This window comes from Pipistrellus hanaki (assembly GCF_964339955.1).
Source record: "Pipistrellus hanaki genome assembly, chromosome: 5".
Classification (NCBI taxonomy): Eukaryota; Metazoa; Chordata; class Mammalia; order Chiroptera; family Vespertilionidae; genus Pipistrellus; species Pipistrellus hanaki.
The window spans coordinates 72,052,878-72,076,123 of NC_140507.1; the positions used below are offsets into that span (position 1 = coordinate 72,052,878).

At 59.4% G+C, this 23,246-nt stretch overlaps 1 protein-coding gene across 8 annotated transcripts in view; it reads left to right on the forward strand.

The window, feature by feature from the left end:
- The window catches only part of NFIC (nuclear factor I C), a 217,517-nt gene that overhangs the window by 67,227 nt on the left and 127,044 nt on the right, over positions 1 to 23,246 (forward strand). For 4 of the 8 annotated variants that reach the window (XM_084883531.1, XM_084883530.1, XM_084883535.1 and 1 more), the window contains exons 3-8: positions 5,577 to 5,648; positions 10,346 to 10,420; positions 11,114 to 11,237; positions 12,101 to 12,225; positions 17,810 to 17,935; positions 19,728 to 19,912. In XM_084883531.1, the coding sequence (XP_084739657.1) occupies positions 5,577 to 5,648; positions 10,346 to 10,420; positions 11,114 to 11,237; positions 12,101 to 12,225; positions 17,810 to 17,935; positions 19,728 to 19,912 (707 nt within the window). Of the gene's footprint in view, positions 1 to 5,576; positions 5,649 to 10,345; positions 10,421 to 11,113; positions 11,238 to 12,100; positions 12,226 to 17,809; positions 17,936 to 19,727; positions 19,913 to 20,480; positions 20,620 to 22,573; positions 22,660 to 23,246 lie in introns of all 8 variants that reach the window. The other 4 variants (XM_084883529.1, XM_084883533.1, XM_084883532.1 and 1 more) reach the window with 2 other exon arrangements.

Below are 23,246 nucleotides of genomic sequence, written 5' to 3' on the forward strand. Positions count from 1 at the left end.
CCGTGGGTTTTACAGGCTCTGGACGTGCCACCCTGGTCCTAGAGCTCCCCAGCAATGCCTTCGACCGCAGAACCCCACGCCCAGGGACTGTGTTCCCACCTCTGGGGACGCCCATAGAGTCCCCAGCTCAGCCACTGACAGCAGCATAAACTCTGGCTCACGGCTCCGCCGTCCTGCCCTGGCCTGCACAGCGTGTCCGTCACAATACCCTCCGAGCCAGACCGGATGGCTGGCCGCAGAAAGCGGGTGGGGTCGCCGAGGCCCGGAGAAGGTCACCAGCAGCGTTCCAGCTCGGTGGGACATCGCTGTTCTGTGGTCAGGGAGGCCGCTGTGTCCGGTTTCTCGGGGGCGGGTCCGCGGGCTGTCAGCCTGGCCGGGGCTGCTGCGGGGCGGCGGTCCATTCCCCATCGGAACGTGGGCAGGTGATCGCGGCTCTCAGGGGGAGCTTTAAAGTTTAAATGAGTCCACGGGAGCCTCAGCGCCGCGGGGATGACGGCTACGTGTGACCATTGGCTGCGCCGCCCGAAAAGGAGCGGCCTCAGCCCCGTGCCAGGCCGCCCGGCTCCCGGGGTGCAGAGCTGCCGGCCTCCGCCTGGTGTGGTGAGGACTCGCTCACGGCCTGCTGCTCCCCTTAGGGCGGCGGTGCCCCAGGGCAGGGCTTGTCCGTGTGGGTCCCTGCTGTGTCCTCCGGGCACTCGGCACCCAAGGACACGGAGCGGGCGAAGGAGAGGAGTGAGTGGCAGAGAGAAACACTGATCAGTTGCCTCCTGCACTGATCGCTCCGAGTTACGGATGAGGAAACAGAGGCTCATCCACAGCAAAGGCCGGAGGGAACATGTGGGCCTGACAGGCTGCACACGGTTCCTGTCCCTTGTCTCCTTCACAGCCCTTTACCATGGACTTGGCCCTTTTTTCCCAAGATCACCTCCCCTACAGAGCCTTTAGACATTTTTCCCTAATCATTTCACCCCAGGAAATTTTAATATCTACTAAATAGATATTATTATACCTATGTATGCAGTGTAATGTATCTGTATCCATACATATATTTACATTTTATACATAAAAAGAGCAAAATCCTCTAATCCTTTTATACCGCCCCCAAGAACCACTGTTTGCCTCACTGAGAATGGGCAGACTCAGACGAGGGTCCCCTCCTTGGCACTGCTGAGCTCCGGGCCGGTCACTCTGGGGGGGGCTGCCCCGGACACTGTGGGGTGTTGAGCAGCGTCCCTGGCCCCCCTCCCTCGATGCCAGGAGCACCCCATTGTGACTGGCACAGATTTTTTTCCAGACATCACCCCGGGGGCCAGCATGACCCCGGTGAAGAGCCTCTATGCTGGGCAGACAAGTTCTGATCTCACCTTTGGGAATGGGCTCACCGAGCTGGGCCTCAGTTTACCCACTTCATCCACTTGGTGGATTTAATCGGACGGTGCCAGGAAGCCCTTAGCATGGCGGGAGCCTGGCAGCTGAGAGCTGCCCGCCCGGAGGCCGGGGCGTTGGACACCAGCCAGCCTCCAGGCGTTATCTGCTGCGGGTGCCTCTGTGCGGCGGAAGGAAGATGCGTCGTAGGGCTGGGTGTCTGAGCACAGGGGAGGAGAGGAACGCTCTGTGCCTTCCCTCCCCGGTTTTCCAGGGAGCACCCGCCCCGAGGGCGCCGCCCGCGGAATGGCAGTGACGCTGGCAGTGCTCAGCTCCGGCCAGTTTGGTCGCCACCAGCACGTTCGCGTGGCTCTTGGGGACGGAAAGGTGACCGGTGCCACCGGTGTTCAGAGATTTTGTTTTCAATGCGTTTCATTTCAATGCAAAGTCGCACGTGGTGAGTGGCGCTCCTGTAGACAGCTCTAGACGCTGACCCGATGACAGGCGAGCGGTCAGCGGGGGGGTGGGCGGGACACGTTTTGAGGTTTCAGTCATGACTAGACATGAGACGGCATCCTGGAAGGGAAGGGGGTTCTGGCGCGGGCTGCCCCGCGAACGGGCCGGAGAGCAGGTGCTCGGGGAGGTAAGCCAGGCGCAGGGCGGGCACAGAGGGGTCCGCCCACGCGTGGTCTGTCTGAGCGGAGTCCAGGTCACACACACAGCCGCGGGGAGTGCCGGGCTGGGGCGGGAGCCGTGTGCAGTGGGGACAGAGTGTCCGTTTGGGAAAAGGAGGAAGTTCTGGATGCGGACGGCGGGGATGGTTGTACAACACGGTGAAGCAGGTGATCCCGCTGAGCTGTGCGCTCAGGAATGGTTAAATGTTATGTGAGGCTCTTCACCACAGTCTGAAAGTTAAACGTAAGAATACTTTCATGAGATAGCATATACGTACATCGCCATATGATTAAGGAATTGTACTTGTTTAAGTTAAAGAAACATTTCCCAGGACCGTGGAAAAGGAAGCGGTCTCCTCACCCCAATAAAGGGACCCGCAGAGACGCAGGCTGACGTCAGGCTGGCGGCGAGGGCTCGGGAGCGAGCGGGGGCACCGCCGCCCGCCCGCCCGCCCGCCCGCCGCCGCTGGTTCCCATTGCGCCGGAGGGCCTGGCCCGGGCAAGAAGGCGAGAAAAGGAAGTCAGAGGCGTGCAGATTAAAAAGGAAAAAATAAGACTGTTCCTATTTTATTTGCAAAGGACAGCATGGTTTACATAGAAAATCCCAAGGAATTAAAAAAAAAAATAAAGCTTTTTGCCCTCGCTGGTTCGGCCTGCAGACTGAAGGGTCCCAGGTTTGATTCCAGCCAAGGGCACATGCCCTGGTTCCAGGCTCCATCACCAGTAGGGGGCGTGCAGAAGGCAGCCAATCAATGATTCTCTCTCGTAATTGATGTTTATCTCTCTCTCTCCCTTCCTCTCTGAAATCAATAAAATATATTTTTTAAGAAAATAAAGCTTTTAGAACTAAGAAGTAGACTCAGCAAGGCTGAAAAATACAGGGTTAACACACACACACACACACACACACACACACAAAAATCGCACTTGTAAATACTAGCAGTGAACAGTTAAAAACAAAAGTTAAAAACGCAGTATTGTTTATAACCTGTTCCCAAACTTACCGTGTATTGATTGGCAATTTGATGGCAACGGTTTTACACTTCATATTAGCTAACTGGGTGACTCAACCAACCCTGGGAGGTGGGGTCTATCATCTTGCCCATTTCACAGATGAGGAAACTAAGGCTCAAAGCGGTGGTGAGGCTGGCCTGAGGTCACAGAGGGAATGGACAATGAGACCAGGCTCGGACGAGATCCAGCCATAGCCTTCCGCCATCGCTTCTATAATAATGGAGACAGAGCCTCCCAGGCACAAACCGCCGAGCCGGTAACAACTGCAATGCGGCTCCTCCTCCGTCTGACACGCCAGCCTTGGTTTGGGGCACTTTATTGTAGCCTTGTCACCTTTTCCCCGACGGACAGCCGTCAGGGGAGGTGCTGTGGTTGTGCCCATTTCACAGATGAAGAGAGTAAGGCCCAGAGGGAGGTGAAGCATTGCCCCGCGGCCCGCAGCCTTGTCTGCCTGGTTCCAGAGCCGCAGCACAGAGGCGGCGCTCAGGAAACATGCCCGGCCGGAGTGCGGGCCAGCGCTGCTGCCTGCCGAGCCCACGTGGGCACCCGTTCTGGAAGAGGGTCCCGTGCCCGAGGCCCGGAGCCCGAGGACGAGTGCCCGGGCTGGGCACTTCCCAGCGGAGTGGCCGCCGTGCCCAGCCGCGGGGCCATCCAAGCGGGACTGGCCGGCTCCGAGGGGCTGCTGGCTGCCCGACCTGGAAGTGGCCACAGGGCTCAGGGCCGAGCCGGGCACGCTCCCCTCGGCTGCTGCCCAGCCATGCCCAGCCCAGTCAGCCACGGCCGGGGCTGCAAAGGCAAGTCAGGAAGGAGCTGCTCCCGTCCATCCATGGATGGGAAACTGAGGCACGGGGGCTCGGGCAGGTGCCTCCGTCTTGGCAGCCAGTAGGTGCACAGCACACAACGTGCGCAAAGCCGCAGCACCGCGCCCGGCAAACGGCGGGAGCTCGTGACTGTTTTAGGAAGTACCGTCGTTATTATGATCGCCATGACAACACCGAGGGAGCAGAGGCCCCCGGAGGGGAAGTGGCCTCGCCACGACCACACCTCCTCGAGGCTCCCAGACGGACGGGAGGCGGGCGTCTGGCCCCGGAGCCAGATGGCTCGCGCACGCGCAGTGTCGGCAGCTGGCCGCCCGCCCAGACGGAGGGAGAAACACCGTTGACCCTTGAACAACTCGGGTTGGAAGAGCGTGGATCCACTCCTGCGAGGGATTTCTTCCAATAAACACTGGACATATGTATCTCTGTCCCTTATGCTTTTTGAATGCCCTTTTCTCTGGCTTACTTTATCGTCGCAACGCAGTGTGTCACCCATATAACGGACCAAAGACGCCTTCGGCTGTTTATGTTATCAGTAAGGTTTCCAGTCAACAGGAAGCTGTTAATTCAGTTTTTGGGGGGAGCCCACTGTTACAAGGATTTTTAACAACGCTCCCGACCCCCACACTGTGTGAGGTTCGCTGTGGCCCTCCTCACAGGGCACACGGGGCGTGGGGTGGGCACCTTTCTGTCGTCTAACGTGTTCCTTGCCTGTAGCATGGGCACAATGACAGTGCCAGCTTGGCGGCTGTCTTAAGGATTTGAGGGGACGTGTTAAAATGGGAGCAGCAGTCTCTGCGGCCGTGTTGGGGATTTTAAGCTAACGATGGTAATGATGAGGACATTACCACGAATGCCGAGTGCTTCCTACGTGTTACCCCCGTCACCTCCTGGCAACCCGTCAGGCCGGGCCGTGCTGGCGCCTGTGAAAGGAGAAAACAGCAGTGACACAGCGACTGCTCCCGGCTCCGGCCACGGCAGGGGCAGCGGGTGTGGGGGCCGGGTCCCCCTCTCTCTGCCGTTTGATTGATTCCCAGCACCTTTCTGGGAGACGGAGGGCGGGTCCTGGGTCCTGCCCAGCTGGGCTGGGCCCGGGCCCCCGCAGCCCAGCCCTGGGTGGCTGTGGGGCTGCAGACGGAGCCGGCGTGATCGCCCTCCGTCCAGGCCACCGGAGCCGATATCGCTGAGCTCAGCGTCTGCCTGCTACCGGCGGCCACGGAGCCTGATTATTTTTAGATAAATGGATGGGCGAGTGCTGGGGTGGGGGTAGCCCACAAGCCAGGCAGTGGGTGGGGCCACTGCGGCTGCAGAGGGATGCTCCTCGGCCCCCTCTCTGGGGACCCTTAGTAGCACCCCAAGACTAAGGGCTGAGCGCTTAGGACTTTAAGGGCAGAGGCCGAGGGGAGTGGGCCCAAGGGCTCAAGAACTCACCTCTCTGCCTCAGTTTCCCCATCTGTCAGCTCCTAGGGCTGCGGCGGGGTTAAATGAGCTCACCCTGTTTCACAAATGGGGAGACCGAGGCTCGGGGAGAGCTGCTCGCCCTGTGTGAGGCCGCGTTCTGGCACATCGAGAGCCCGGGCACCAGGGCGGTGTCTGCAGGCGCCCGGCCAGGCGTCCATGACCCTCTGGGGCAGCAGCCGAGGGAGGGGGCCACGCAAAGACCCCAGGGCCATCCGGCATCACCAACTCCTTCCTGTCTTGGCAGACGCGGAGCAGAGCGGCAGTCCCCGGGCCGGGATGGGCTCTGACCAGGAGGACAGCAAGCCCATCACGCTGGGTGAGTGTGGGGAAGGTGAGGGTGGCGGGCGCGGCCCAGCCTCATACTTTGCTTGGGAATCATTTTCTGAGCACACCCCGCCCCCGTGTGCTCCGGTGGCTGTGTGTGTGCCTGATGCTCGTGAACCGTTCGCTCCTCGCAGCTCTGCAGCGGGCAGCTGCTGGTTGTTCCTTTTGAAGTGAGGAAACTGAGGCTCAGAGGGGTCGGGGGCTGCCCAGGGCCACCTGGGCTCCAAGGCACTCCCTCCACCCATGAGAGAGGCCCTGGGCACCCGCATTCCGTGGGTGTTTAACAATAAATAGGAAAGTCAGGTCTGTGTTGGGGGTGGAAAGTGGGAGGATTTGCCTAAAGCAGGGCTGGGCGCAGAGCCCTGGAGAATGGAAGGGATTTGGAAGCTGCTTCTGCCCTGCCTCCCCCCCCCCCGCCCCCCCCCCCTCCAATCCCGAATCCCACAGTCTGTCCTCCCCAAAGTGGCCAGAGGGCGCCTGTGAGCACCTGAGTTAGGTCCCACCCTCCTCTGCCCAAAGCCCCCCAGGACTCCCACTTTGGGAGGAGGGTGAGCCCTTCCCACAAGGCCCCCACCCAGCCTGCCCCTGTTCCCTCCCTGCTCTCCCCTCTCTCCCTCGCTCCCTCCCCTCACTTGCTCTGTCCCAGCCACACGGGGCTGCTCCTTGTTCTTCCAACATGCAAGGCGTGATCCTGACTCAGGGCCTTGGCGTGTGCTGTGAGCTCTGCCCGGGCCGCCACCCGCTCTCACCTCCCCAGGCCCCCGCTCAGGTGCGCCCCTTTCAGAGCCCTCCGCCACCCAGGCAGCCTCGGCCCCGGGATCGGCCGCCCCCTCTGCTTCATTCCCAGAGGAAGTGAGTGATGGCCTATGTGTTTGCTCCCCCCTCACGGAGCACCACCAGGGCAGAGGTTTCGGTCTCTCTTGATTGCCGTTGTGTCCTCTGTGCCGAGAATACTACCTGGTACACAGGAAGCTACTCGATAAATATGTGTAGAGAGGAAGAAAGGAGGAAGGCAGGCATGAAGCAGAGAGAAAAAGAGAGACTGGAGAGATTGGGCGGGAGGGAGAGAGGGAGGGAGGGAGGGTGACAGGGAGGGAGGGCGGGCGGGCCAGTACGTGAGGGCATCCTGTTGGATGTACGGCCCAGCCATTCCAGGAGGTTCCCAGGCCGCTCCTCACTGGCCGTCTGTGGCCAGAGTCCTCCCTGGCCTCCTGGGACCCTGGGCCTCCTTCTCACTCAGACGTGCAAGGCGGCCGGGCAGCTGCACGCTCCGGCCGGTCCCCTGAGGAGCTGCGTCTGCGGGGGAAATCTCTTCCTCCCCGCCGGGGAGTCCCCTGGAGATGGCGCCGGACAAACAGGAAGCCCCGATGGGGGGAGGGCAGGGCCTGCGGACACCAGCTGGCCAGTCGGGTGGGCAGGAAGCAGCCATGGCCGCTTGCCCTGGACACTGGGGGTCCACCGCCCTGTCCTTCCTGGGATGGGTGACCCTGTGCTTCCCAGCGGGATAACAGGTGCTCACTAAACGGCACAGAGCCTGTAACCAGGAAGGCTGCGGTTCCTGCACTGTCCGGGGCGTGGGCCCGCTGAGAACAGCACCAGGGTGCGCTCCCTGCAGCTGGTGCTGCCCTGTGGGGCACAGAACACACACACTCACACACTCACACACACCACACACCACACCTACCACACACACACACACACACACACACACACCACACACCACACACACACACACACACACACACACACCACACACCACACACACACACACACACACACACCACACCTACCACACACACACACTCACACACACCACACCTACCACACACATACACACACACACTCACACACACCACACACCACACACCACACCTACCACACACACACACACACACACACCACACACCACACCTACCACACACACACACACACCACACACACACACCACACACCACACCTACCACACACACACACACACACACACCACACACCACACACCACGCCTACCACACACACACACACACACACATACCACACACCACACCTACCACACACACACACACACACACACACCACACACCACACCTACCACACACACACACACACACACACACACCACACACCACACCTACCACACACACACACACACCACACACCACACACACACACACACACACACCACACCTACCACACACACACACACACACCACATACCACACACACACACACACACACACACCACACACCACACACACACACACACACACACACCACACCTACCACACACACACACACACACCACACACCACACCTACCACACACATACACACACACACTCACACACACCACACACCACACCTACCACACACACACACACACACCACACACCACACCTACCACACACACACACACACACACACACACACCACACACCACACCTACCACACACACACACACACACACACACCACACACCACGCCTACCACACACACACACACACACACACACACACCACACACCACACCTACCACACACACACACACACACACACACACCACACACCACACCTACCACACACACACACACACACACACACACCACACACCACACCTACCACACACACACACACACACACACCACACACCACACCTACCACACACACACACACACACACACACACCACACACACCACACACCACACCTACCACACACACACACACACACACATTGCACACCACACATACCACACACATACACACACACATTGCACACCACACATACCACACACACACACACACCACATACCACACACACACACACATCGCACACCACACATAACACACACACACACACATTGCACACCACACATACCACACACACACACACACACATCGCACACCACACATACCACACACACACACATCGCACACCACACATACCACACACACACACACACACATCGCACACCACACATACCACACACACACACACACACACACCACATACCACATACACACACACACACACACACACACAGCCCAGTGATTCCTGCCTGCCCACCCCATGCCCTTTCTGACCACTCTCCCAGGAGCGAGGCTGGGGGCAGAGCCCTGAGGGATGGAGAGGATTCGAAAGCTCCCTTCACTCCAGCCCTTTGGCCTCCACCTTGCCAACTGTGTGTTCCGACCCCAGGGCCTTTGCACGGGCCCTGCTTGCCACCAGGAACTCCGTGGCCCCCGGGGAGGGAGGTGGTGAAACATCAGTTAGGACCGTCCCGACCGGAGCAGCCAGCACGCACCGGGCAGCTCCTGGGCCACGTGCTCTTGTTCTGGGCGCTTCCCACGTGGGAACTCCCGTGTCCCGAGGTCCCCCGAGGTCTCGGCGAAATGTGCCCTCCCTGTGAGGCTTTCTCTGAGCCTGTGTGTCAGAGAGGCCCCTTCCCAGGAGCCTCCTCAGCCCTGCCTGACACACCTCACGCTGGACTTAGGGGTAGTGACATTTTTTCTATTGTAATAAACTACACCCAAGAAAAACTTTATCATTTTAACCCCATTAAAATGTGCATGCAGTTCAGTGGCATTCAGTACATTCACCGTGTTGTGTGACCATCACCACTATCTAGTCCCAGAACATTCCATCATCTCAGAAGAAATTCATTCTCCCTTAGCAGTTACTCCCCACCACGCCACCCCCAGCCCCAGCCCCTGGCAACCACAAGCTCACTCGTCTCTGGATTTGCCTGTTCTGGACATTTTATACAAAATCAGCCGCACCGTATGTGGTCTTTTGTGCCTCGTTACTCTCGCTGAGCACCATGTTTTCAAGGTTCATCTGGATGGTAGTGAGTGTCGGTGCTTCATCCTTTTTTCCAGCTCAGTAACATTCTGTTGTCTGGATGGGCCCCGGCTATCCATTCATCCACCAGTGGGCACCGAGTTGCTCCCAGCTGGGCGGTCAAGCGCCATGCTGCTGTGAACATCTGTGCGCAAACCGGCCCTGCCCAGGGGGCAGCGCTCCTTCCTCTGACACTGGGTGGCGGTGGTTCTGGGGCCGCAGGATTTTACCTTTTGTCTGTGGACCCTCTGTTCAGCCTGTGGTCTGAGCCTTTTTGCCAGGCTCTGGCCAGGGACCAGGTGGGGCCTGGGCAGAGGAACCCCTGCCCTTGTGAAGCCCCCAGTCTGGAGGGAGAAAGAGACTGAAGGACAGCATTGCCTGGGGTGGTGACAGAGCGAGCAAGCCTGCCCTCCTGGGCAGTTCAGTTCGTAGCTCTCAGCCACCGGACAACAGGGTGTACAGGCCCCATTTTCAGGATTAGGGAGCATAGAGGGGAAGGGATTTGCCCAAGATCACCGCCGAGTGGGTGACTGAGCTGAGATTTGGACCTGGGTCCGGCCTCTGCTTACAACCTACTGTGGCTCAGGGAGCCCCAATGAAGATGAGGCTCGTTATGGGGCCCCCAGAGAAGGGGAAAATGGATGCAGATGTTAAAGAAAAGAATGTCCCCTCCAGCTGTGCAAGGGCACAGGGACCCTCCCACCTGGCTGGAGTGGCTTAGCTGGATAGCCCACCTCTGCAGGGCTGCAGGAGTGGAGGGGTGACCATCAGGCTGGGTCCGGCCCCCTGAGTCAGGGCAGTGCTGGGTGTTGAGGAGGGATACAGACACACTGACACCCATTATCCCTTTTCCAGACACAACTGACTTCCAGGAGAGCTTTGTCACCTCTGGTGTGTTCAGTGTCACCGAGCTCATCCAAGTGTCCCGGAGTGAGTAACCCCACCCACCCCGGCCGGAACCCGGATAGGGGAGGGGCTGATACAGAGGGAGGGCGATGGAGAGACGAAGGGACTTCGGGATGGAGGCTCCGAGAGGGAAAGCATCTCAGGAAAGAGGAAGGAACCCACCACCCCCTCTTCTTCCCCTTGTGCTCTCCAGCTACCTATCCACAAGCCAAGGGTCCCAGGAAGGGCAGTATCCAGGCCCTCCCAGAGCCCCAGGAAATGGAATCCATGTGCTGGGAGGAGGGGCTGAAGAGCCTTCTTCCCAGCATCTCTCTTTCCTGGAGGGCTCCCCCCCCCCCCCACAAACACACACAATTTGCTTCCTGCCCCCTTGTGTTTCCTATGAACTTACTGTGGGGACTCACCCCACTCTCCCAGACACCCCCATTTGAAGTCCACCCCAGGGAGTTTTGCTTAACCCTGACCACCATCTTCCCATCCAGATCAGCCTCTGGGAGTGCTGGAAAGCTTGGGCTCCAGCCCTGGCTATGCCTCTGCCTCACAGCACAGCCTTGGCTTCTCTTGATGGCCTGGGGGGGGGGGGGTGTTAAACTATTGAATAAAGCCAGTTCTGGCCAAATTAAGAACCAGGCCAGTTTGGGAAGGGGCTCTCTCCACCCCTTCAGGGCAAATTGCAGTCCTGTACATCCTCATTCCCTTCTCTGTCACTCTCTGCAGCACCTGTGGTGACTGGAACCGGACCTAACTTCTCACTGGGTGAGCTTCAGGGGCACCTGGCATATGACCTGAATCCAGCCAGCACCGGCATGAGAAGAACGCTACCCAGCACTTCCTCCAGCGGGTATGTGCCTGGGTCCCCATCTCCGGACATTTCATGACCCCTTTGCCCTCCATTACCTGGCCCCAGCTGATTCATTCCTCTCCTTGGAATGCCTGCTTTCCTGGTCTACTTGGGAAATGCCTACTCATCCTTCAGAGCCCAACCCCAAGTGCCTCTTTCCCCTGACATCCCACTCTGGGCTTGAGGCCTACAGGCCCCGACCTGGAGACTCCATGGGAATGAGGATACCGCTTCGTGTGCTGTGTGACCGTGACTGGTCACATCTTTTTTTTTTTTTAATATATTTTATTGATTTTTTTTTTTTTACAGAGAGGAAGGCAGAGGGATAGAGAGCTAGAAACATCAATGAGAGAGAAACATTGACCAGCTGCCTCCTGCACACACCCTATTGGGGATGTGCCTGCAACCAATGTACATGCCCTTGACCGGAATCGAACCTGGGACCTTTCAGTCCGCAGACCGACGCACTATTCACTAAGCCAAACCAGTTTCAGCTGGTCACATCTATTTTGCCTCTGTGTCCTCCTCTGTAAAATGGGATCATAATCCTGCCAGTTGTTCAGAGGACTGCAGTAGGCCAAGTCACCAGCCAGGCCTCAGGCCTTTGGTCAGCCCTCTGCTCGCTTCTTGCCATGTGACCTCAGTGGGGTCCCTCCCTCCCTATGGCCCCAAGTGTCTCCTCTAAGCAATAGGCAGGTTGAAACAGGTGTTAACATAACTGCCTGCAAGTTTGGGGCTTCTTTGAGGTCTCGCGAGAGCACCCTCCACGCCCCGCCCCCTAAGGGCCGGAAGTTACAAAGCCCGTCGCCTCCGCCCGCGTCTCCGTGGTAACTGGCCTGCGCTCTTCTTCCCTCGCCCCTTAGGAGCAAGCGGCACAAATCGGGCTCGATGGAGGAAGACGTAGACACCAGCCCCGGCGGCGATTACTACACCTCGCCCAGCTCTCCCACGAGTAGCAGCCGAAACTGGACGGAGGACATGGAAGGAGGTGGGGCTGGCGGCGGTGTGGGACGGCCTTCCGGTCGGGGTGACGCGGCGGGGACTACGTATTCCGGCAGGCGCTGCTTGCTTGCCCGGGAGCGGGAAGCGGGCCTGGATCCGCGAGGCCTCCCGGGAATTGTAGTCACGCGGCTGCGCGCAGTTGGAAGTCAAGTCCGGGCTCAAGTTCCCCGGGCTTTTTGGTTCCGCTCAGGCAGGCGGGGATAAAGGGAGTCCCTCTCACGCCCGACTTTCCTGCTCTCTGACTTTCAGGGACCAATCTTTGTGGGGTTTCCAATCGTTAGAATTGACTCTGACGCTTCTGATCAACAGGGTGTTTCTTCTAAGCGTCTGCCATAGACCTCACCTGAGATGTAGGATCCCTGCTCACTGGGGTCCTCTGTGCAACCCTATATTGAAGAGATTCCCATCTCCATGGGGATCTACCCCTGTGTGATTCCAGTTCTCTTTTCTCATAGCGCTCTTGTTCAGGGGGATTTCGTTCAGTTGCTCTTCTGTCTTCACAGGGGCCTCTCCAGACTCTTTTCTCTTGCGGTTCCTATGTTATGGTGTCCGCAGTTCCATGGAGTCTCACTTCTGTTGAGCGCTGGCTCCTGGGGATTCTTTGTTTACATAACGTCTCCCCAAGTGCTTTCTCCAGAGTTCCCTGAGGGGGGGGGGGGGCCTATCTCCACCAAGATTCTCATCTAAAGAACCCCTTTCACCTTGAGGTTTTCTCCAGTGGGCCAGCCTCTGTGGCTCTCAGGAAATGGTGTGCAAAGTGGCCCACAGGCTTGCTTTACTCCGTCCGGGGCAGGCACCCCGGTTATTTCTCAGATTCTCTACAGGGTCTGTGCCCCACCTTCCCTCCCCCCCCCCCCCCAATTTTAGAAGCATCGCTCTATCCAGTCTCTTATCCCTTATCAGAAATTCACCCCATGGGTTAAGGGTTATGAATTGGACGCTTGAATCTACCAGTTCTTAGAGCTTGTGACCCCACCTCTCTGAGCCTCAGTTTCGTCATCTGTAAAATTGGGATGTTAATTCATGCAGTACCCACCCTGCAGGTTGTTGTGGGGACCAAGTGAATTAATACATCTGATTTCCCTACGACAGACCTGGCACTTAATAAGCACCCAATAAACCTTAGGATGTGTTTTCTCCTCCCCTTCTCTCTTTTCCTCCTCCCTGTCCCTACAGAGTCTGCTTTCTTATAATGATCTGTCCATACCTGTAGGATTCTCGAAAAGCAACATTACAATAACTGTAGGTTCAAATCCCAGCTCTTCCCTTGCTTTGTGGGCTATGTTACCTTAGGCAGGTAACTTAATCTGATCCTCGGTTTTCTCATCCTCAAAACAGGAGTGATGAAAAACTCTCCTTCAGAAAGCTGGAAGGAGGAAGTGGGAGACTGTGTGTAGAGAAACTTGAGCAAATGGCAGGTGTCCAGGAAGCAGGAGAGTTTGTTGTTGCTCAATCTTAAAATTCCCACCTCATTGAATTAGTCTCTTAACACATTTGAGGTCCCAAGTCTCCTCCCCCTTCCACAGTGTGGGCTCCCAGAGCAGGTCCCTAACTCTGGGCGGACCTGTCCCTGTATTATTAGGGTTTAATTTATGGGTCAGAGTATCTCTATGGTTCTGCCTCTGTGGGTTCCCCGTCTCTATAAAAGACGCTGTATTCCATAAGCTTTAGGTTGGATTATGAAAAACAGAAAACTCAAAAGGACATTTACTTGCAAGAGAAAAGTGCCTTTCTCTTGTAAGTCAACGTCCAGCCATCGGCAGCCCTAGCAAGTGTGAGGTAAGGGACGTAAGCCTTACAATCCTTTGAGTACGATTTTCATTTCCACCTCATGGTCCTTCAGCCGTCATTTCTGCATTCCGGGCAGCAGGAACGGAGCAGGGTCAGGACTGGGCACATCCTCTCCCTTTAAGAATAATTCTCAGAAGAGGCACTTATCTTCTGCGTATCTCTCTGCTCCCGAGTTAGTCACGTGGCCATACCCTGCTACCGGGGACATTGGGAACTGTAGTCTCATTTCAGGCAATTATGTGCTTATCTCAAATGGAGGGGTTCTGATCCTCAGGAAGAAGGGCAGAGCAGATATCGGGCGGTGTCTGCCCTGTTATTACTGATTGGGAACTCGGAGCACTTGTCATTAGCTCTGCGATTGAAGAGGCGGTTTGCATATAAAGTGTTCGCTATTTAGAGCTGAAAGGCGGCCTCTGTGGTGGAGCCGCGGCAGCCCTGAGAGGTACAATTACAGCCTTAAGTCTATTGATTAGGGAGAGAGCACGGTTGCAAATAAAGAACCCAGCTTTTCATTCAGGAAGCTTAAAAAAGAAAAAGTTTTAAAAGGAAGGATATGTCCGAGCTAGTCCCTGTGGCTCAGTCCGATTTCCTGCCCTGAGAACGAAGGGCCACCAGTAGGGGAACGAGGTAAAACCCTGCAGCAGCTTCGGCGTGTGATGGGAATTGTGGAGCAGGAAGGGACTGTCACAGGGTGTCTGTCTCCCTCTAGCGTCCATTGGTTGCCTCCGGTGATGGCAAACTCACCCCCTCCTGTGGAGCCTCAGTGAAAAGCCCTGCTGTATGCCTGTGCCTGCCCTGCAGGTGCTCCCAGCCTACTGTGGGAGAAGGATTCATATGTCTCCCCACCCCACCCCCATCATCATCATCATCATCATCATCCGTTTTCTCCTCCTCCTGGCTTCCTCCAGCTTCCTGTCTAGACAGCCCCCAATTAGCTGCTCGTTAAGGGGATTACGCTGATCGGAGTACTTTCTCCCTTCTGTGGTGGCTGCAAGGGCAGTGCTCAGCTAGCCCCTCCACCCCAGCAGCCATCCTCTGTTGCTTGGGAGGTTTGAGGACTGGGGAGATGGTGCCAGCCCCGCCAGACAACACCCCTGCAGCCACTCCATTGCCCTTTCCGTGCCTGGGCCTGGAGTGCCCTCTCTCCCGGCCACCTCCTCCTGAGGCCTTCCCTGGTTACCCAGCCAAGGGGGGCAGAGAGAGGGCACCTTCTGCTCAGCTCCCAGGGTGCTTTGTTTTTGCTGCTGCTTTGGCCCATTCTGGGGACATAGGCCCTCACATACATGTTATCCGAGGGGTGAAGCAAGCAACCCGCCCGGCCTCTCTCCTCCGCTCCCTGGGTGGCGGAGGGTGGCCTGTGAAATTACAGAGTTGGATTTGAATTCCAGCTCCACCACTTGTTAATAACTCTGTGGCCTTGGGCACGTGAGTTCTGCCATCAGGCCTCAGTCATCACGTGTGTGAAATGGGGGTGACTCCTGTAAGCCCTGCTCGGGGTAGCTGTGAGGATGACGTGAGAGCAGGCTCGGAGGGTCACGCTGCCCCATCCACAGGAGTGAGGCCTCCCTGCGCTGTGCTCACTGATGGCTGGTCCGAGCAGAACGAAGTGCTCCAGTCACCACACCCTCTTGTTGGCCACCCTGTGATCGGGGGCGATGGAGACCCCGCAGTCAGCTAGAGCAGACCCCCCCACAGCCTGTGACCTCCCTGTGCCACTCCAGTAACCCGCAGAGGAGCTGGCACTGCAGCGGGGGCCGGCCTGGTTCCACGGCGGGACGCTCAGACGGGAGGCACAGGCCTGCTTACTCGCTGGAGCGTGTGTGTTCGGCGGGACAGGCTTGTGTGTGTCCTTAAAGGGGCACTCATGCCCGATGGGGACTGGTAGGTGTGAGCTGAGAGAAAGATGGCTGCTCGGATGGGGGTGGTGTGTTACAGGCTAAATGGAGAGGCGGGGCTGAGATGGAGGACACAGAACACTAGTAGCTGATAACAGTGGCTTGAGTGGGGCATTACAGGCCTGTAGCTGAACAAACGGCGGGGGGGGGGGGGGGGGGGGCCTCTGGAGCCTGTCCAGGAGCACGAAGGGTTATTCTTGCAGCACCCGCCGGGCTCCCCTCCCCCATGCCCTGCCCTGCCTCCCAAAGGCCCATCTCAGGAAGCTCAGGGGGCGGGCCCACACCAGGCTATTTCCATCCAGGACAGGCTGTTCTAGGAAATCCTCCTAAGTGAGCATCTGACAGTCCTAACCTGGTTCTGCCACAGCCCGCACCAGCAGAAAGCCTGCCAGCCCTCCTCCTGCACACACACACACACACACACACACAGCCTACAGGGCCAGCCGCCTGCTGCCCAGCCTCCATCCCACCGGCTCCTCCTGTTCCCAGTGAAAGCCCGGGCCCTGCCTCCCAAGGCCCTGCCGACCCCCCTGCCAGGACTCCTCACTCAAAGGTGTGAAGGGCAGCAGGGTTTGGCTCTCGGATCTGTTCACCCCAAGCGGTGCTGTCGGAGAGGACAGGAAGCTGCCCGTGTGGAAACGCCACACGGGAAGGGGTGCGACGGTGTGCTGGGCGGGACAGGCTGGGGAGCGTGTGCAGATGCCCACCCTCCACCGTGGGCAGGAGACCCCACAACAGAGGCAGCATGCCTCAGAGGAGGGCAGGGCTTCTAACTGGGGGACCCTGCCCACAGGGGACATAGGTGGCTGTCACACGAGGCGGCCTCGAGTGGGCGGGGCCAGAGATGCTGTCAGCACCGCCCAGTGGCCGCCCGGCCCAGTGGCCGCACCGCCCAGCGGCCATACTGCCCAGTGGCAGCACCGCTTGGGGTGAACAGATCCGGCCGCAGTGCCGGGAGGTGTGTCTGGAGCAGGGGGCCGTGTGCTGGGTGGCAAGGAAGTCACACCGCAGTGGGTACATTTCGCCCTAAAAGAAATTTTAAAAACAATTTCTAAACATGTCCATCTCCAGGCCCCACTTCTTTGAGCCCGATTCCAGGGAAGGGCCGGGTCTGTATTTTGGGGGCACGCCACCATCCTTAGCTCTCACATTGGAAGATGGCGGAGGTGGGGTGCAGGGAGGAAGTCCAGGGCACCCACACTTCCGGGCTGACGTGTGCCTGGCCCTGCGCGGCCCGTCCTCTATCACGATGACGGTGGCTGCTCCCTGAGCCAGGGTGTGCTCTGTGCCGGGGTCTCCGTGGATTCTACATGTGCCCGTCTTCCACCATTCCCCCGTTCATTTGCTCCCGAGAAGGTTCAGGGGCCGAGCTGTCAGGGTTCCCCAGGGCAGGGCAGGGAGGTAGTGAGGCCCCGTTTCAGAGGGATGACAGTTAGTAACGCCAGCAGGTGGGTGAGCGCCAGGCCCTCGCACATTACATCTCACTTAATCCTCGCGGTGACCGGGCCAGGGGGTTCTCTGCCTTCCCCGGTGAGGACGAGGGAGCACACGCGGCTCAGGTGCTTGTCCGTGTCCGCGCCAGGGCCCGGCCTCCTGTCCGCTGTCCTCGGGGCTCGGGCAGCCTGGGCGGGCCCGTCTCTGGAAGGAGAAAAGGGAAGGGCAGGTGGGCATGTCAGGGGCCTGTGGTGGCATCGAGGCGGTAAACCCTGGGCGGCTCCCTTCGCCACCGTGAGCCTGGGTTTGCTCCGTCTATAAAATAAACCGGCCCCTTGCCCACAGGCTGCGGGAGGAAGAGGGGCGGGACCTTCAGGAGGGAGGCTGGGGTCCTGGGCGTGGAGCCACCCTGCCTGCAGCGCTGTGACCCTCTGGCCCCTCCCCACACAGGCATCTCATCCCCGGTGAAGAAAACAGAGATGGACAAGTCACCTTTCAACAGCCCGTCTCCCCAGGACTCACCGCGCCTCTCCAGCTTCACCCAGCACCACCGGCCCGTCATAGCCGTGCACAGCGGTGAGCACTCCGGGGCCCCCCGGGGGGAGGGGGGGGGCAGCTGGCTCTCTCGTCAGTCCCCTCCAGGCCGGGGAAATCCCACGGCCGTCAGCACGAGTCCTATCGCTGTAGCTCCCTCTGGGCGAGGACACCTGGCGGTGCCGTGGTAGAGAGCGCCCAGGCATGACTGGCTCTTTGGGCCTCAGTTTCCCCTTTTGCATGGGAAAGAGCACAGCCTGTGGTTTGCCCCTTAGCCTGCTTCCCTTTTGTCCGGTTTGAAGAACCCATAGACAGACAGTGGTGTGGGACGGCCGCAGAGGAGGTAGATGAGCCTGGCATGTGGCCACACACACAGGCCACGCAGTGACACGGGGCCTCCTGGCCACTGGGACAGGAATCTCTCACACAGAGCAGAGGACACGGCTCCGGCAGCACAGGTGTAAGCGGCGCCAGGCCCCCCCATGTCACCGGCCGTCAGGGCCCCCTCCCGTGGCCGTCATTAGGACTGAGTGAGTTAAATGGTGACACGCTCTCTAATGTCCCCTGTGGCCCGTTGTGATGATAATGACATGGTTCCACACAAGGCAGAAGTCATATAGGGAGGCAGGCAAACATCAGCAGTGATGTAGGCCAGCAGCTAGCAAACCAGGGCCCTCAGAGTCTGTTCTTATAAACAAAGTTTTATTGACCCCCCCACTCCCCACCATACCCATTGGGTGGCGGCTTTGGGGCTGGGATGGCAGAGTTGAGTAGCTGCAACAGAGACCATGTAGCCCAAAAAGCCAGAAATACTCACTCACTGGCCAGGAGCAGGAGGGAAAAGGGCGGGGGGGGGGGGGTGACAGGGAATGGACACAGGCCTTCTTTTTGGGGTGATGCCCTGAAACTAGAGTGAAGGCAGTAGAAGTGGCTAAATTGTTCAGAGAAGAAAACAGCAGGCACCGCAGTGAGAACGAGGGAAGCCCTGCAGCTACGACGCGGATGGGCCTGGAAAACGAAGCTCAGTGAGAGCAGCCAGGCCCGGAGGCCCCTCGGGGTGGCTCCGTGTCTGAAAGTCCGACCGGCAGGCCCCGCACAGGCCCTGTTTGCCAGGGGCCGGGCTTTTCTCAGGGACGATGGCGTTTTCTAAAAGAGGCGGTTGTGCTGGCTGCAGGCTGTGGGAATGTGTCAAACGGTTGAATTGTACAGGGGCGGGCAAGAGTAGGCTTCCAGTTGTTCACGTGGGAAAAGACACGCCGGTTATGGCTGCTACGACAGCGTGGTTCACTCAGAAGCACCCACCGTGCACTTCGGTGCAGTCTGGTAAGAGCTCAGATCGCTGGCCTTCCTTCTGCACACATCCTTGAAGCCTCTGAAAACCAGTGGACCTGATTCAGTGGCCCCGCTGGGGTTAGCCCCACTGCCTCCTGAAGCCGTTGAATGCGAACGTACACTTTTGCCCACCCCTGTGTGGTATGCAAATTATATCTCAATTTCAGAAAACATTGACCACCTGGCCCTGTCTAGAGAGAGCGAGCTGAGCCCAGGTGAGGGTGTGGGCTCCCCGGGGCCTGCCATCTGCTTGCCGAGTGGCCTGGGGCAGCGGACACAACCTCTGAGAGCAGGGGTGGTGCCGGAACCTGGAGGGTTTTCCGTGAAAGTCAGCAAGTTTGGGTGCGTGAATGACAGCAAGGCCTGGCCATCGCCGGCCCTGCTGGGCCCTGCTGCCGTCATGGTTACCAAAGGCACCGAGATTCAGGTGCCGCCCACAGCGCGGTCACAGAGAGGACAGACGGGCAGAGCCCGGCAATAACCGCCCTTTCTGTCCCTGCAGGGATCGCCCGGAGCCCGCACCCGTCCTCGGCCCTGCACTTCCCCACCACCTCCATCCTGCCCCAGGCGGCCTCCACCTACTTCCCGCACACAGCCATACGCTACCCCCCTCACCTCAACCCCCAGGACCCGCTCAAAGATCTCGTCTCACTGGCCTGCGACCCTGCCAGCCAGCAGCCTGGACCGGTGAGTGTGGGGAGCATGCCTCCCCTCCGCGGGCTTGGGCTCCAGCGGTGTCTCAGGTGGCCTTCTAACGTGCGGCTCCTGTTTAGAGTGGTTTTCTGAATGGCAGAGGGCCACGGTTCTCCTCCGGGGCACGTGGAGCTGGACCGCTCAGCATCCGGCTTTTCAGACGTTACAATTGACAGCATGTGTCTTACGAAGTGCTTGGACATCAAACATGGTCCTAACTTCCACAAAAGCTCTTGGTGTTCACTGCTTTCTGGATCTGAGAGCCGCGGCAAGGTGATGGCGGCCAGGGGCTGGCAGTGATGGGGAAAGCAGAGTACTGTGAGGGCGCCCCCACCCCCGTCGTTTAGGACCAGGCGGCACCTTGTGGAAGGAAGGCGAGTGGATAAGTGGCTGCAGGAGGAGACAGAGGGAGTGCGGTGCCCGGATGCTGGAGGCCTGCAGGGCCGTGGCACCCCCCAAACCTGCCCAACCACCTCCCCCTTGTCCCCCAGCGGGACCGCGACCAGCAGCCCCAGGCGGCGGGGGTGCCGCCCCCTGAACCACGTGTCTCTGTTCCCCCCGGTTAAATGGAAGTGGTCAGCTCCGAATGCCCAGTCACTGCCTCTCTGCTCAGATGCTGGCACCCCCGCCCCCGGGGCTGGCACGGCTGGCACTCTTCCCCCCCCCCCCGCCCCCCAAACCCACCTCCGAGGGAGAAAGCCGTCACTGCCTCGCCCTGGAAGCACTGGGGAAGCGGGGCCTGTGGCAGGGGGGCGTCCCCAAGGGCCCCCCCCCCTCTCCCCGGGGCTGGGGGCTCAGGCCCAGCGTGGCGGCCCTGGCCAGTTCCGTGAGTCTCCATTTAGGGGCCAGGGGTCAGGCCCCCATGGGCCAGGGGACCTCAGGGGACCTCGGGGGAAGTCCGCGGTCTGCTCCGGTTGGCTAAGGGGCCGGGGTCCTGTTCGCTTACTGTAGACCCTCAGCCCTCCTCCGTGCAGCAGCCGCTGGCAGTATGTGAAGACCTCCAGCTGGCGGCCTGAGGCCGGACATGGCCCCCGCGGCCCTTCGTGGGATATGAGAATCTCTTTTGTGTTAAAATCCTGGCATCTCACATAAGAATTCCAGAGTTCCACATTTTGGGGAAACGACCCCAACAGGCCCTGTTCTTGCTGGTGACTTCGGCTGAGCTGGACCTGTGGATGGGATGGTCCCTGCCTGCCCGCCTGACCCCAGACGGCCCTGGGCTGGTCTCCTTACCTTCTAGAACTTTGCACTCTCTGGATATGGATCCAGATTTCGGCTCGCTGGCCCCCATGCCCTCCCCCCATCTGGGGCTGCTCCAGGCTGGAGAGCCACTCCCAGACTCCCTGTCCTGGGGTCCACCCTCCAGCAGGGGCTCTGCGCCTGGACTCGCCCTGGGCGCCAGAGCAGGCTAGGGGGCTGTCCACCGTCCCCACCGTCCTCTCGGTGCCCAGCACCCAGGGCATCTGTCCTGCGTCCTCAGGCTGAGCAGCCCCCGTTGGGCAGAGTCTCAGACCCCAGGCTTTCCCTGAGGTCTCATTCTGCCCCTCACCCCCTTTTCGATGTCTCCCTCGCTCCCCAAATGAGATGCCTCACCCCGCCCGAGCCGCGGGGCCAGGGCGCCCTCCTTGCATGAGCACTCCTGCCCGCAGCAGCACCGCCTGCCCAGACACAGGCAGCTTCGGGGACAGGCGGGCCTTGTCTGAACTCCAGATGCAGAGCAGGGCGCTGGGTTTGAATCCTGCCTCTGCAACTCACTCCCTGTGTGACCTTGGGCAAATGTCCTCCCCTCTCTGAGCCTCAGTTTTCTCAGCTGCAAAACGGGACAGCGACAATGTCTGTGGGGCGGTGGGGAGCGGGTCAGGGACATAGATCAGGGAGAACGTTTAGTGCAGCGGTGAGCGCAGAGCGGAGTCAGTGTGCAGTGACGGTGAGCGCCGAGGGCCTGCCGGCTCCTCTGTGAAATGGGGAAATAATCGCGTTGGCTTCAGTGAGGCCGCTGTGGGTTCAGTGGGATTGTGTCCAGTGCCTGGCATACAGTAGACACTTAATAGATGCAGAGTAAACATGGATTCCTGCTTCTTCCCGTCACCCGGGTCCTAACTACAAGGTTAGTCTGCTTCCCCCCGCAGCCCCGGGGCCTCACTGCCTCCCCTTACCTCACCCGGCCGAGGCCACACAGAACCTCACCCCCGGCCCAGCCTGTCTGAGCCCCGGCCCACAGGCCCCAGCCGTGAATTATTCACTTGCCCACAGATATAATGGGCGAAATTAAAATACAAATATATACATGCGGATGGACATCCCCAGCCTTCCCTGTGCCTCTGCAGGAGGAAAATTAATAAATAAAACAGCCTCAATAATTGATGGCGCCCGTGCGGGACGCAGGCTGCCGTCGCAGGATGGGCCGGGCGGCGGCGCGCCTCAATAATTCACAGGCGGTTTCTGACTGTGGGTCTTCCCTCCTGCGCCTGCCTTCGCTCCTGGCAGACGCCCCTCCCGGTGACCCGGGGGCCTGCGGCTGTGGGCTCTTCTGGGCGCCCGGATTGGCCAGGGGAGGGCACGGGTGCTCTGTGACCCTGGGCAGCGGCCACCCTCTCTGGGTGCGCCCGGGCGGCCCCTTTGCTAACGGGCTCTCGGTCTCTCTCCTCCCTGCAGCCTACTCTACGCCCGGCACGTCCCCTGCAAACCGTTCCTTTGTGGGATTAGGACCAAGGGATCCAGCGGGCATTTATCAGGCACAGGTAGGGGCCGAGAGGCCGGCTGGTGGCGGGCGGGCGGGCCAGGGCAGAGGGGCCAGCCTGGGTGCGCAGGACAGGCCAGCCTGCTGGGTCCCATGCCACCCCCTTGCCGTATCATGGCGCGGTGGCCATTAGTGTGGCAGCGGGACCAGGTCCCCAGACCCTGCCTGCGGCTTCCTGCCAGGAGAACCTGTGGGCTATTGCCACACTGGGCCCAGGTGTAGGTGGGGAGACAGGGGCCACAGAGCTGAGGGCATTTGCCCAGGATCATGTCACCCCAAGTTGTCAACCCCCTGGTCTTCATCCCTCCCATGTCACCAGTCAGAGGCACCGTGGGAGAGATAGCAGAGGACTCCTGGATGCCAGGGGCAGGTGGGGAAACTGAGGCAGCCTGTGACAGGTGATGGGGGCCTCCCAGCAAAGCATGCACCCACCTCAGATTACAGCCCGCGAGTGGGGCGGGCGGCAGCAGAGGCAGAGCCGGTGTTACTGCAGCTGAGTGTGCACCAGGCCGGGAGGAGGGGGGCTGAGCACGAGGCCAGGAGGCTCAGAGAGGAGGAGCAGGTTGCCTGAGGCTGCACAGCAGTGGG